At 43.7% G+C, this 15,614-nt stretch overlaps 2 protein-coding genes across 2 annotated transcripts; one reads left to right on the plus strand and one right to left on the minus strand.

The window, feature by feature from the left end:
• Window positions 1–1,153: 1,153 nt before the first annotated feature.
• Window positions 1,154–1,622, minus strand: LOC102902961 (histone H2A type 1-B). The gene has a single exon (XM_006993155.4). The coding sequence runs from the start codon at window positions 1,605–1,607 to the stop codon at window positions 1,215–1,217; it is 393 nt and encodes a 130-aa protein (XP_006993217.1). The 5' UTR covers window positions 1,608–1,622; the 3' UTR covers window positions 1,154–1,214.
• A 242-nt stretch (window positions 1,623–1,864) lies between these two features.
• On the plus strand, window positions 1,865–12,993 carry LOC102928871 (histone H2B type 1-C/E/F/G/I). The gene is made up of 2 exons (XM_076573029.1): window positions 1,865–2,304; window positions 12,681–12,993. The coding sequence occupies exon 1, from the start codon at window positions 1,910–1,912 to the stop codon at window positions 2,288–2,290; it is 381 nt and encodes a 126-aa protein (XP_076429144.1). The 5' UTR covers window positions 1,865–1,909; the 3' UTR covers window positions 2,291–2,304; window positions 12,681–12,993.
• The last annotated feature ends 2,621 nt before the right edge of the window (window positions 12,994–15,614 follow it).

Raw genomic sequence — 15,614 nt, forward strand, 5'->3', positions numbered from 1 at the left:
TTGGGTTGCATGAGATCGGTTTTACTTTAAACCAAACATCTCAGAAAATTATTTTTCTTTCTTTCTTTCTTTTTTTTAAAATAAAGCCTAGAGCTCTGGTATCTCCAGATAGTCTCCCATCCAAGTACTGATCAGGCAAGACCCTACTTAGCTTCCAGAGTTAGGGGCATTTAGGGTAGTATGGCCTCAGACAGAATAATCTTATGGCATTCAAGATGGTTGTTTTTCTTCTGTCTTAATTATTTGCCTTTTAGAATGCCTGCTAGGGAACCAGTAAGAGGCTGCCTGGGTCCTCAGACCTCAGTCAGTGTCACAAGCCTGGAAGGACCAGCTTCTGTTTGGATTAAGAACACAACAGGAAACTGGGTGTGGTGGCCGCACCTTTAATCCCAGCACTGGGAAGGCAGAGGCCGGCAGATCTCTTCCTGGTTTACAAAGTGAATTCCAGACAGGGGTACACAGAAAAACCGACTCGAAAAAAGGAAAAAACCCAAACCAAAACAAATCCACAACACTTCTAGTAGTACGTATGTGGATCCGAATTGTAGCAACTTAATGGTCTCATCCTCAACGCTTCCGTGGAATGTCACGAGCTTTTTACTATGTGGCTCCTGTGCTTGGTCAGTCTGTCCAATGAAGGCACAGGACGCCCTTGTCCACTGGGCTTCCCTGACCCTCATTTACCGTTCAAGTCATGCTATCCTGAGGAAAAAGTTGGTGATGCCAAGAGCCCAGAAAAGTGGAGTTGGGGGTTTCCCTAAGATTCCATTTCCTTTGTTTCTGGGAAGGCCGGAGGCCCAAACTCGCTTGCTTTTCGTAAACTGAGAGATATATTTAAATTCATTATTTTTCATTGCAGTCCCTTGATTGCCTTGGGAGGTGTTTTTAATAGTTAAAATAGACACCCTTCAGACTTTTACACTTAGACAGGCTACCACTCCACTTAGACTGGCCAGAACTCTAAAGTTATGGCAAGACGTTTGGCTTTCAGATTCCTTATTTGTCCAATTACATTCTAGGGGGTCCTATTGACCTTGGCCAATAAACTGTACACCACAAAATCTCAAGCCAATTCTGAGTAACTAAAGCTCGCCGGGTTGGGGTAAAGACTTTCATCATTGTACTTTGTTCAACTCTTTCTTTGAAACAGTGGGGGCTCTGAAAAGAGCCTTTGGGTTTGAAGTTTCCTAAAGTTTTGACGGCTGGTTGTCAAATTACTTTCCCTTGGCCTTGTGGTGGCTCTCGGTCTTCTTGGGCAGCAGCACCGCCTGGATGTTGGGCAGGACGCCGCCCTGCGCGATGGTGACGCGGCCCAGCAGCTTGTTGAGCTCCTCGTCGTTGCGGATGGCCAGCTGCAGGTGGCGCGGGATGATGCGCGTCTTCTTGTTGTCGCGGGCCGCGTTGCCAGCCAGCTCCAGGATCTCGGCCGTCAGGTACTCCAGCACGGCCGCCAGGTAGACCGGGGCGCCGGCGCCCACCCGCTCCGAGTAGTTGCCCTTGCGGAGCAGCCGGTGCACGCGGCCCACGGGGAACTGCAGGCCGGCCCGAGACGACCGGGTCTTGGCCTTGGCGCGAGCCTTGCCGCCCTGCTTGCCGCGTCCAGACATTATTGAAGCAACAGCAAGACAATCTAAAGTACCAAACCTGGTAAAGCATGGCTGCTTTTATAATCGGTTCCTGGATAGTAAAAGCAACTACATGATTGGTTACAAGAGGGCTCAGCGATATAGCCAATAGGAAATCTGAGTCTCAGGACCTCATTTGCATATCCCCACCCACGAAGCCACTGATATTTCTTCTTCCAATTAGCTAAGACTCATTGGACATCCTTCATTAGCATAAACGCCCTATAAGTAGGAGAAGTCCCCTTCCAACCCACACTGAGCTTCCGGTGTCTAGATATCTGAAGATGCCTGAGCCCGCGAAGTCCGCTCCCGCCCCGAAGAAGGGCTCCAAGAAGGCCGTGACCAAGGCCCAGAAGAAGGACGGCAAGAAGCGCAAGCGCAGCCGCAAGGAGAGCTACTCGGTGTACGTGTACAAGGTGCTGAAGCAGGTGCACCCCGACACGGGCATCTCGTCCAAGGCCATGGGCATCATGAACTCGTTCGTCAACGACATCTTCGAGCGCATCGCGGGCGAGGCGTCGCGCCTGGCGCACTACAACAAGCGCTCGACCATCACGTCCCGGGAGATCCAGACGGCCGTGCGCCTGCTGCTGCCCGGGGAGCTGGCCAAGCACGCCGTGTCCGAGGGCACCAAGGCCGTCACCAAGTACACCAGCTCCAAGTGAAGTGGCCGTGCCAAGTAAGCCTCTATCGCGATTCCCAAAGGCTCTTTTCAGAGCCACCCACCTTCTCAAAAAGAGAGTTGTGGCCAAACACTGCATTCAGCTTAATTTTTAAGGTTTAGCCAGAAGCTATACTTTCAAGCTACAATTGCTTTGTTGGCTATGATTTGAAAGAAATGTTTCGTAGGGCAATTTTTGCTTTCCGAGCCTTGTAAACGTCACTTCCGGTGAAGCTGAGTCACTCCACCAGAAGGAACGAAGTTATAAAGGAAGGGTGACAGATTAGCAAGACAATAAATAGACCTGGTACTGCCCTGCGACCCCTGGAGCAGGTTTGTCTTTTGAGGGTTTATATGGGGAAGAAGCACTTTCAAGTTTGCTTTCATTTTGAAAGATCTAAACAGGAGCCTGTTACCAAGTACAGCCTTTTTCTTAATTTTAGATTTAAAAACGTACATCATACTAGAGTTTTGCTTAACCTAAGACCCCTGAGATCTTACCAGTTTTTGAAAGCTTCATTAGGGTATAATAAAATGTGGTCTGGCATTACCGAACAAACCTCCAACGCTGACAATCGCCAGTCAGATCCTGGTGAGAAAGGAAACACTTGTTCAAATGCAGATGTAGACATTTGTCGCGTTAGAGCACTTTGTCCAAGCTGTGTTTATTCTCATAGTCGCAGTGACAAGCGTAGAAAGGGGTGAGGGGAAGAATCGAGGCAGCCAGTGCTGTGGGGTTGAACTGGAAGGAAGCATAGGACTTGAGCAAGAAACGCCGAAATGAAAGCCATTGCTGTGAATCTGACTTAATTCATAATAAAAGGAAAAGAAACTGAATTCAGAGTCCTTAGAGGGTTTTCCTATCCCTCTGCTTGTCCAGTTGAAGGTCTAATGTCATTTCGTTCACCCTAACTGCCCACAGAAGAGTTCTGGCCCTAAATATTGGATGTACAAAGCTCAGTGCACTTTCTCGAGACCCATTTCTTTTATAAGCTGTCTTGCCTTTTCGAAGAAAACAGTTCCGTAGCTTACTCTTCCGCGATACAAGTCAACACCATGCTAATCACCTCCTACACCATTTATTTCTAGAAGCTGTGCTAGATATGTTCATGTCTACATTATACGCCAGCGGTGTGGGGGACCTGGCAGCCTTCTGGCGCTTCCGTCTCCTCCATGCTACAGCTTTGTTCTTGCACAGCTCTCCTGCTTTTTCTGATTCTCATTTGGATGATTTGGTACCAAAGGACCACAAATCAGGCTCAAAAATGTATAAACAGGCTCCAGGGTTGGAGGAGTTTAATACTCTGCATTTGACAACAGTTGAGAGTGGATGGTTTTCTCTCCTTCGGTGAGATTCATTCTGTTTCTTTGTTTCAGTTGCCCTTTTTATCTCCTTCAAAACTTTGTGCGCCCATGTGTGTGCATGTGGTATGATGTGTAGTGTTTGTATGAGTTCAGGTGGTTGTTAGTTTGCTCAAAAATAGCATGCCTGTGTGAAAGAGAATATAAATATAAAATAGCTGCCTCTAGTAACTTGATCTTAATGAAGCATAGACCCAAACAAGACAGTTCCAGACCAGAAGAAATCAGTGAAACAGCATGTTGTCTCAAAATCTCTGAAATCCATGCTTTGGTAATTCCATGCCTGATTGTCACAGGCAGGCAGGGTTATTGGCTGAAGGTTTTTATTGTTGGTTCCGGAGGAAAGTGAGAAACAACATAAACATGGGTGCTGAGACAGGAGGTTGCTTCTACTACGTATAAAACTATTACTTAAACCTTAGTGATTTATTATAAGGGATATAACAGTAGAATGTCTACCAAATTTGGAAGAGGACCAGAGGAGTGCTCCTATCCTGAATTACTCCTGTTCCCGCTTCCCCAGGGCCTCTCACCTTTGTTTCTTTAGTCAGAATACTTCAGTAGATACCTACATCTGTGTTCACTGTCAGCCTTTTATTCCACTTATCTCCTCTAATTTGCACAGTTGCTGTGAATCTTCCTGTTTTAGGAATATGAGTAACTTTGAGCACATTGTCTATCTCAGTAGGAAATGAGTAAATTATATTGTAATTTAAATATAAACAGGTTTTAAAACAGTACATCAACTTTAATTAAAAACTCTTAATTATTGTAAATTATTCCACATTTTTAGGCTTTGAATTAAGGTGTGGCCTCATGTTCATAACTGCATTTGCACATTTTTTTGTTGTTTATTTATAGTTTGACTTCTAGTTTAATTGTGTTTATCATAATGTAAAAGTGTTACCATAATAATCTAGTTTACAGAAGTCTAGGGTTTATTTTATAAGAAAAAAAGACTACCTTAAATTTACCAATTTTTTCCACTAGGTCTATTTAGTTAAATAAAATCACTTTTTAATACAAAAATTTTAACTTGGGTATTGAACTAAATAAAATCATAAAGTAATTTTTTAAATGGAGTGAAGTTTTATGTAACAAGTGATAAGGATTCAACTTGTCAGCTTAAAGACTGACTTCACACACAGATAATTACTTTAAGAACCTAGATGAACATTAAGTGGGATGAATTAGTGCTTCATCATGGGATACTATATAATTTCTAACTTAGAGGTTACAGACTATAAGACACTGAATGTGTGCTGCTGCCCAGGGGTCTGTCCCTCAGCACGCTCTGGGCAGGTCCGAGAATTTGGAGAGGAGATGTGGACTAGGGAGCCACTGGGCCAGACCCACGGACGCACAGGAGACTTTCTTCAGAGGGCCAAAGTTTAAGTCTCCATTTTGTTTTCCTCCCTGCTGGATTCTTTTCTTTTCTTTCCCTGTTTGTTCTTCTCCCTGATGTCTCCCGTCTTCTTCCCAGCTTTCCTTCTGTCTCTTTCCCAATCTTATCCTTTTTATTTCTTCCCTGATATTTTTCCTTCGGTGTCTTTCCTTCTCCTGTTTTTTCTTATCTGTTTTATTCCACCTAACACAAAGATTTCTTTGCGAGAAGAGATTACCTCACAACCATAAGTTACATATTTTTCAAAAACAAATTAAAATCTTTACATAGGAAGAAATCATATTAAGATTACAAGTTACATGCTTTCCTTAGAAGCCCACAAGGAGTTAAACATTTTTCTTTGTATTAATTTTCCCACCATAACATCTTCACCCCAAAGCAATAGTCGATTAACAAAGTTTGAGCAAGCCGAGTACCTTTCAGCCAGTTCCCTTTGCACTGGCTGGCAGCTGTCTGCCATTCCAGCGTGGCAGATCTCTGATTTCTCCTCTAGAGGAACTTGAAATGAACGGTCAGCTAAGCATCTGGTTTTCCTTACACACAACAGGGTCACTTCATTTCTTTTCACAACTTTGTTTTTCAAGGTGCATGCCGGGGCCTGTGATTAATTCTGTACGTTACATGATCAGGGAACTCAGGCCCAAGCCTGGGTGCGGGGACATAATTACTGTCTTCCACCATCATCCTGTGTTCCCACAGGCAGAATTGATGATGTATGAAACTTCCTTGTTCTTACTGTCTGTCTTCTGCAAATCTCACATCTAACAAAGGGGAAAGTAACTCCTGGCCTGTTTCTCTCTCTCGTTTTATTTTATTTTATTTATTTATTAATTTTATCTTAGTGGAACCATTGGCAGAGTGACCTAAACCATTTTCCTCATCATTTTGACTGTCTTAACCACCTGCATCTTTTAGGCTAACTCAGAAAGTCCAGTTAATTCATGGATCTAACTAATCATCATTGCTCTCATAAAAATCATCTTCATTATGATCTACATGTAAGTTGCCCTGTGAGGAGTGGGATTCTCCCAGGAAACAATCACCCTAAATTAGATACGGTGGGAGCCTTTCACATAGTCAGTCACCACACCACGATTGATACAGAGGGAACAGGGCATCAGCAAACACAAGGAAACACCTCAGAAGCAAGGGGCATTCTGGGAACAGTGCTGCCGGGCCTTTGCCTCTCCAGGATGCACCCAGAGTAGCTTTGTTATCCCCTGGGCTGTGTTCCATGAGCGCCATTGCTGACTGCAGCTCCTGGGACATGGCCACCCACAGTTCCTTCTGTGTAACTCTCCTGTTGTTAACACAGGTTATAATGAGTGTTGCTTAACAAATTAGAAAACACTTTCAGTTTAGGGTGGCAGTAGCCATCCTTGCCTTTGCCACTTTAAATCTGTAGGAGTGAAAGATAATGGAGACGCACCATGGGCCTAGAAGACCAGGAGGGTAATTTATTATTGGGACTTGTTAGTTTATATATAAGGAAACACAATTGCTTGCTTCCTCTAAGAGCTGCCTTTAATGTCTACCAGGTTCCCTAGCTACAGAGGAAAACAAACAAGGATATAAGATAATGACTGTGTTTACTCTATGTTTTAAGGAAGTTGGCAGTCTTTAAGAAATAGAGTAATTCAGTTTAGTATATAAGACTCTGAAGTGAGACTGTCTCTTCTTTTTGTGTGGCTGGGATTTATCCTCATATTGTAATGAAAAGATCAGTTCTTTACCAATCTTAAATTCAAGTTCTAAGTTCATAATATTTTGGCAGAATCAGTTTTAGACCAAAAACTTATTTTTGGGTTTTTCTCAGTTGTTTCTTGGTAACAACCAATTTCCTTCCACACTGCAAAGAAAGTTAGGATACTAAAATAACTTGTATTTGAGTTCCCAGGAACTGTCTACTTGTAATTGATTCTTTAAAAATTATTCTGAAGAGAGTACTGAAGAAATAATCAGTCAATAATGTGTTTGGTCTGCTATATGAAAACCAAAGTTCAGTTTTCAGGACTAGTATTAGAAATGCTCCGGGGTATTTGTAGTGGTTTGTGCCTGTAGACAGCACACAAGGGAAGGGGTGCTAATAATTAACTGAATGTCCTTGACGTATTGACAAATGCCACCATACCGACCTTGCGCAGTACAGTAATTACCCACTCAGAAAGACGGGATGAGGACCGAAGGAACCACCAAATGAAGAACACTGAGAAAGGGTTCACTCGGTTCACTCCAATCAAATGCTGCAAAGTATTTTTCTGTGTTGAAAAGGAGAAGCCTCTGGGGTTGAAGTTCGATTCCAGGCAGCTGGTCACATGCTCACGGGGAGACTTTCAGGCAGTGCACTGTTTCTGTGCCTTGGTATCTTCACGGTACCTTGAGGATAATGGTAACAGCACCCACCTTCCAGAAGGAACACAGCTAATTATGTAGCATTGCGAAGCGTCTCCTTCCAGGTATGGGGAAAATTGTCACTAAGTGGCAGAATGGAGAAGATTCCCAAAGACTGTTTTTTTTTTTTTTTTTTTTTTATGTAAAAAGCATCTTTCCAGTTCTAATATTATGAACTTAGAACTTAAATTTAAATGGGTAAAAATAAAAGCTGTCAGAGAAAGATAAAAAACGTTTTTTTTCCTTTAACAATTGTATCTGATCTGTTTTGTGTGCTTGTGGTGGGTGGGGAGGCACACGCTTGACACTGCGCAAGCGCAGTCAGGACAGCTTGAGAGAGTCCACTTTCCCATCCCACCGTGTGGAGCCCCGGGGACTGAACTCAGGTCTTCAGAGTTGGCAGCAAGCTCCTTCACTCTCTGAGCCATATTGCCAGGTCAAGATTAAAGATCTTTAAACTTTACAAATTATAGAATTCAGATAAAAATGTCAGGTTGAGAGAAAATGCAGCTGCTCTCTCCCCCCACCGTCCCCATGTGTAATCTCTTTAGGAACACTCCTAAGGAGATTAAAACAGTTATCTCCCAAGGTGTTTAGATTCAGCATTTTTAAAAAAATAATATTTTTAAAAAATAATAATTTATCTAAATTTATTTTATGTACATTGGTATGGAGGTGTCAGATCCCCTGGAATTAGAGTTACATACTATTGTGAGCTGCCATGTAGGTGCTGGGAATTGAACCCAAGTCCTCTGGAAGAACAACCAGTGCTCTTAACCACTGAGCCACCTCTCCAGCCCCTAGATTCTGTGCTTTTTTAGACCCTACTGGTAATCACAAATTTATGGCATTAGAAATTCCTTCATCTGAACCCTCACCCCATGCACCCTGGGTGGAGAAGCCTACAACTGACCAAGTACATAGCTCACTTTTCTTTTTCTTTCTCCTCTCTCTCTATTTTCTTGTGCATAACGTCCCTCACCTTTTCTCTACTGTTATTAGCCAAACATAGCAAAGCTGGTCATTTTAATTTTCAGCAAATGTCCAATTCCATTGTTGGACTTGCTTAAACAATTGTGGTGATGCACACTGGACTGTAGCTTTACCCACACATTTGGATTTAACACACTGAAGTAAATATACAATTCTAAACATATGTAATATATATTATAAAATTGCTTAGGAATTCTACATAGATGATTCAGGTTCCAAAATATCGAATAGAAAAACAAACAAAATCCCCCAAACACTGCTATCTCCAAGTGTGGGTGAAAAATGCACTTTTTATAGGTTTTAAAGGTAGTGCTGAGGGTTCTGAGAATCAGAGGTTGCTCCTTCGGCCCAGTCAGTTGTAAACATAAAGAGAAACCTTAATCAGGTCACTATGAAGGGAAGAGGCAATGGGCTCTGATGTGTGAGCTGGCGTTGTGGGTGATCTGGAGTGCATGAGAAGAACCCCTGGTTTTCCTTTAAGACCCTCCATATCACTTAGTTTGGAGCGTGAAGGGCTGGCTCTTTAGACCTCTTGTGCTTCTCTCTGCCATGCTGTGTGTTACAGGCACATTCCCAGCCCTTGCTGGTTTCTTATCTTCCCCAACTTCTGGATCTCTTGAATTTTCCTGTTTCTTACTGCGTGGCAAACTCTTCACCGCTCTGCAGGCATCTGTGTGGCCACTTCCTGCCTGGGAGGCATCTCAATTGCCTCTTTCCAACTGTTCTGAACAACATTGTGCAATTGGGATTTGTCATTTGTAGACTCTGTCCTCTGCTTTAGTTACCAGAATATTCCCAGGGCAGATAACCCAGCGGGCTACTCAGTAAGCACTCACACATGACAACTGATCCAGTTTTTTCAATAAATTTTAAAGATGCGCTCTACACTCTGAATGCTGCTCTATATGTGTGCAGATGTAAATTAACAAAACCAGAAAGTCCTTCCTTTAGGACTCTATAGAGTGAGACAGGGAACATAATGAGGATGAAAAAGAGCTACTCTGTGGGACCCTGAACATTCTGGGGAAGCAAACAATGGCAGGTTGGGAGATGAGATCTGTGGGCAGAGGAGCGTATCATAAGCCAGTGAGAATGCTGCCCATGAGGGCAAGCTCTCTAGGACTCTTAGGAAGCCAGCTAAGGTGTAGAAACTTAAAGGTGTTTGAGTTTGGTGGGGGACAGGATTTGTAATCACTGACTAGAACATGGCGTTAAGGTCTAGCTATGATGGAATAATGGGAAGTCTGTGTTCCTTTGGATGAAAATGTTGAATTTGTTTCCATAGATAAATATCAGATCAAACCGAGGTAAAGAGTGTTTGCTGCCACATCTACAAGCTCTTGATGCTCAGTGGGAAACACCAGATGCTTATTACTCCATTATAAGGTGTTTCATCAGGAGAAAGAGATAGAGTTTGTGCCATAGACCTTCAAGAAGAATGTCCACTTTGTAGCTTGAATGTCCTTGGGTCCCCGACATCACAGGCTAAAAGACACGTGGTGGTGGTGGTTGGGGTCTCTGTGAAGGAGAATCAGGCCTGGCAGTGATACACATCATTCTACCCACTTTGTTTGGCCTTCAATCACCCCGAGCTACAATAGGGGAAACAGAGATACAAACTAGTCACCCGCCCATCTGAAAAATAAACAAGGTTCCACGGGGACCTTGCAAGCATCATGGCTGCCGGGAACACAATCCTCTAGAGGTGAAGAATGAAACTCAGGTCAGCACCACCTTAGCAGGTGCTGGGACAAAAAACTTCCAGGGTCTCACCTCAGGGTTTATTTTTCTTACACATTTCAGCACAATAAAACTTTGGAAAAAAGGTTTCCTCATGACAATTATTACATCAAAGCTCTAGGCATAGCTACATAGAAAACCCCTAGCAAAGTAACAAAGCACTGGAGACCTTTACAATAGGAAGGAGTTCTGTTAACTGAGGAAAAATGCTCGGGCAAGGGCCTAAGAAGGATTTGTGGTAAGCATACAGATAGATTCTGTTGATGGAGGATGCAAAGTACATGGGACCACCTTCAGAAGGATGGGTTCTATTTACTGAGTCACAAAGCTCAGGAAAAGGGCTTAAACAATGCTCAGGATATCGGGGGATTCAGGAAGGCTGGCTCCATAGACTAGCAAAAAGATCTCTAGGTTGTCAGACAACATCCACACCAGCCTTCTGGGTGACCAAGTGTCAGTCATTTTCTTCCTTTGGAGAAAACAGGCCCGAGTGCTTTACAAGTCTGGTTCCTCCAATGCCTTCTGTGCCTCCTGCATTCACCCGTCTATTATTAAAAAGGACCCCACAATGGCTTCTCAATTAACAGCCTCTGCTGTGGCTTAGGTGTAGCCACAGTCTTACAGTGACTTAAGGATGGAGGCCTTTCCTCTTCTAACCCCGCCCTGTTGGATCACTGCTAAGGAGCTCTCTCCAGAGACTGTCTTGTGTGCAAAGGACAAAGGCCCTCGTGGCACTTCTACCTCAGCTCAGAAGACAAAGCACAGAGGATGGTTAATCTAATTCCAATTGGACAGAATGCCAGAATGGCCTAGATTCTGGGGAACCTGAAGGGGTAGAGCAGAGAAGGAGGGTTATGCACGGCCGAAAATATAAAAACCAGGAGCGCTGATGCAAATGTTTGCTATAATTGGTAGTAAAATGTAGCATAGTGCTTACTGTGTGCCAGGCGCTGTTCTAAGAGTTTTACTAAATTAATCCTCAGACAATACAATGTCAGCTGGAGGAATCCTTGAGGGATTAAGCCAGTAAAGAAGACAAGTACAGACTGATTCATCCTGTCTTTGTACTCTTCTGAGTGCACGTCTTTACACTCCTGCTATGGTTTGTACTGCCCTGACTGCCCTGGTGTGATTTAAAGAAGGAGGTATAAAGATGAGTGTGAACACTTGAACGGAGAGCTGGGGTTCTTTCCAGCACAGTCCTCATTGGTTCCTTTCTTGTTGTTAATATTTATTTATTTTGTATGTGTGCGTTGGCCGGTCATGTTGTGTGTGTGCCCATGTGTGTGCACAGATGTGCATGCCTGGGCACGCGTGCTGAGAGTGGAAAGGCTTGGGTGTCCTCCTCTAGAACTCTCTGCTTGTTCCTTTCAGGCAGAGTCTGTCGCTAAAGAGAGAGAATTCCCTCCCCACTCTGCTCCCCTCTAGTGACACCAGGCTCTTCCTGACAGGGGCTCATTAGACACCACTGAAGAACAGCTTCGACCACTTTTTTGTTTGTTTGTTTGTTTGGTTAATGCCTGCAAAACACATCATGAAATGAAGTCTTTCTACAGTGAAGTGATGGCTTGGGTGTTACATGGTCAAGTGAGAGACACAATTACAAGTCCTTCGCTGAGCTTAACTTCGGCACACTCCCCGCCAGACTCATGTGTCAGCCCACAGCTATTAGAGGGAATTATCTACTGTGCGAACCCTGCATACATTCCCCGCACTGGACTTGGACATGGACAAAAACATCGTTTAATTTATACCTTTGTTGACTTGTCAAGAGGAAGAGGAAAATACATTTTCTAATACCCCTCACATTAGCATTTTGCGGGGCACTTTTCCATTAGATAGTGTCATTGATTGTAAAGGAAGATGGATGTGACTTCTGCAGCTGCCGGAGGGAGGAGCATTTGAGGGAATGAAGGTTTCTGGAAACCCGGTGCCTGCCTCGAAGAATAGCAAACATGACGTTTTCCCGCTCTCCTCATGCAGGGACCGGTTCAGTCCTGCACAGGCAGATTCTCAGGCTCCCGCTCAATCCAGTTCTCCCACACTGTACTGTCCCTGCGCCTGGGCAGCGCCACCGTTTCCCTTAGGGACAACCCTCACCTCTTTTTCCACCCGAGTGATTCCTGCTCCTTAAGGCCTCGGCCAAGTAGAACTCCCAGAACACTAACTCCATAATCCCAGGAATCCTTTACAGAAGCCAGGTTCAGGTAGTTCAGTGGGGAGGTTTGCTGCACAGGCCCGGCATCTAACAGCACCGGGGGAAATCAGTGTGTCTGTGGATGAACCCCGTCTTCTACAACCAGGAGGAGAGCAGCAGTAGGTATGGCATAATGTGCTTGTGATGACTAGATGCGTTGGATGGTGTTCATAGGCTTCGCAGAACACTGCCAGTCTCAGAAAAACCGATCTATGGTAATCCCCACTGTCATTTTCACTTCAGTCCAACAGCAGGCTTCTGCAGAATAGCTGGAGTGATCAACCTTTCTCTTTTCTCTCTCCACAGGAGGAGGAGACCTGACGTCTTTTGTGCCACTCATGAGTGCCGGATGCTGTTTCCTTTGACAAACGAGACAATGGACGTGGGGGATGCTAGCAGATTATTGACTGTATTTTTAAAACTTGAGGATCAGCCGAGAAGCCTCTGGCTAAAAATTCTATGAAAAATGTTCACTGTAGAAATTTGTGATAAGAAGGACACACATAAGTAGAAAATTAAAATACTCTTAGCAAAATTAAAATACTCCTAGCAAAAGAAAGCTTTTAAATGTTTGTGAATATATAATGTACATATAATAAAAGTGTCATGTAAAGCAAAATGCATTGTAAGTATGTAATTTTAATTAAATATGGTCAGAAATTATGATTTATGGAGATATAACATTTTATTTATGAATGAATCACTACCTTTGTAACTAGTTTTGTGTTTTTAGTTACTTTGAGTCCCTATTTTTGTGGCATCTAGAGCATGTAAATCACAAATCTTCATTTACAAATCTTCACTCTTTTCTTCTTATGAGGAAAAACTTAGGTCAACCAACTGAAGAGCTAGGCGAAGGATGTAGCTAGAACATATGCCTGACATGTGGGAGGTCCTGCAATCAGTCCCCACAGTACCGTTTGAAAAGAAAAAGAAAGAAGAGAAAAATGAGGGCAGGTATGGTGGTGGTCACATCATCACCCCATGATTGACTGGGGAGGTTGAAACAAGAAGGTTGGGGATAGAAGGGTAGCCTGGGCTACATGGGTACTGCACTGTGAAAAAAAAAAAAATCAAACCTGGGCAGGTTTGTGTATGTGTGATTTTTTTTTAAAAAAATTGTTATTTTCAGCTGCCTGGAGCAAAATACTAATTCAAGTTGTTTTTCTGGATTTTCAATCATAGAACCTAAGAATTCATTAAAATTGCCAGTTCAGTGTTACTTTCAAAGCAATAGAATAATATGCTCTGCCAATATGTAAAGATCTACCTGATGCCTGTGTGTCACTGACAGTTAATGGCCCAGAAAGTCTGTCTGTGAGGAAGGGTCCGGGAAACCAAACTGACGTCAAATACACAGGGTGCTCGGAGGGACACACCTGTTCTCACAGTGGACGATCAGGCTGCACAGGCGAGGTGGAAATCAGTCTCGTGACTCTCAACTGTTGGTTTTTTGTTTTTGATATTTCCAAACAAAACACACTAGAATAAAAATATATGAATTCAGGTACTTTAGGGGGCGACTTTTTGTCTCTTGCTATCAGAAATTTGATGCCTTGTCCTTAAATTTTTGCTTCAGAAATATTTAAGATGCAGACTTTTCCCCACACTGTCCCCCTAGATGCTGCCTTTGAAGTTTTAAGGTTCCTGCAAGAGTCCCAAACTTACACTCAGTCCTTATCAGTAATGATGTTGATGTTTATGCAAAACACACAGAAACCTACATACAGAAACCTACATATTACACTAATGTAATTACTAATTTTCCTGAACTTCTGATGGCGGTTGGATCAGAGAACAATCAGCACATTTTTCACCCAAGCATTTAAGGATCTTCACAAAATCCCTGATGGGTTTTCTTTGGGTTGCGTTCCTGGGCTTGGGTGACATGGGCAGGGAACTGACTTAAGTTGGGGTTTCTGTCCCGTGAAGAGACACTATGACCACGGCAACTGTTATACAGAAAGTATTTAATTGGGTGGCTTACATTTTCAGAGATTTAGTCCGTTATCATCATGGTGGGCAGCAACAGGAAGTGGTCTGAGACACTGGCTGTGGCGTCTCCATTGTGACACACAATCCCACAAAAAGCCACACCTCCTAATGGTGCCACTCCCTTGGGGGCCATTTTCTTTCAAACCACCACAGGAACCTTCACCTCAGCCTCAATTCCAAGGCCTAGCTTCTGCTTTTCACTGTTTGGGAGTCAAGTTTTAATACAACCGCCTCAAACAAGAGGAACACAGCAACTCACAACCTGCTTGAGACAATACATATGCGACTCTGAGTATCGCTGTCCAACTCCCTTCTCATCCCTGAACCCCAACAGTGCATCTCCTGGACAACCCAGGAGTGCATTCACAAAAGGAAATTCCTGGAGAGAAACAAGTAACCTCCCCATAAAATTTTACTTAAATTTTGAACTGCTTTATTAAACTCTCTCTCTCTCTCTCTCTCTCTCTCTCTCTCTCTCTCTCTCTCTCTCTCTCTCTCTCTCTCTCTCTGTGTGTGTGTGTGTGTCGTGTGCACTTCACTGCAGTGCTGGTGTTTGAACCTAAGATCGGTCACATGATAGATAGGTGCTTTCCACTGAGACACATCCCCACTGTTTTCAGTGTGGTTTTTTATTTTGAGACACGGTCTCATGAAATTAACCAGGCTGTTTGTGAACTTACTGGACAGCTCTTGCTTGCTTGAGTTTGGACCCTCTTTTCCTAGCCTCTCAAGTAGCAGGGATTACAGTTTTGCACACCAGGCCTAGCCACAGTTACTGTTAAGACACAAGCACACCCCTTTTTCCGGAGACACCCACCCTCAATTTCTTCTTAACACCCATGAACTTTTTCTCATACTGTCTTGTCCTGAAATTCTCTTCTGTGGCAAGAGTTAAGATCCCTGCTTCACAAGGGTAGGTGTCTCCAGAAGGAACTCAGGCTGAAGGGCTGGCTGAAATGGGTCACATGGTCCACCTCGGTTGACATTATCACACCACGCCCTTGTTAGACTCTCCAGACGGACTGGGGTTTACGCCTTCCTCCTACTTGAGCATCATATGTTTCCTCCTCTTCCTCCTCTTCTTCTGATATGTTTTCATTTTCTAGCCCACGGTGGCCTCAAACTCAGGGCAATCCCCCCTCCTGCCTCAGTTTCCTTAGTATTGGGATTTATATAAGCATGTTGCCACCATGCCCAGCTGTGAGCACTCTTCCCTCCAGACATGTCCCGTGGATAAACTCGGAA

This window comes from Peromyscus maniculatus, chromosome 5 (genome assembly GCF_049852395.1).
Source record: "Peromyscus maniculatus bairdii isolate BWxNUB_F1_BW_parent chromosome 5, HU_Pman_BW_mat_3.1, whole genome shotgun sequence".
Classification (NCBI taxonomy): Eukaryota; Metazoa; Chordata; class Mammalia; order Rodentia; family Cricetidae; genus Peromyscus; species Peromyscus maniculatus.

Bases quoted from the DNA above. Each gene is read 5' to 3' on its own strand.
- LOC102902961 (XM_006993155.4), bottom strand. From the start codon at position 1,607: ATGTCTGGACGCGGCAAGCAGGGCGGCAAGGCTCGCGCCAAGGCCAAG.
- LOC102928871 (XM_076573029.1), top strand. From the start codon at position 1,910: ATGCCTGAGCCCGCGAAGTCCGCTCCCGCCCCGAAGAAGGGCTCCAAG.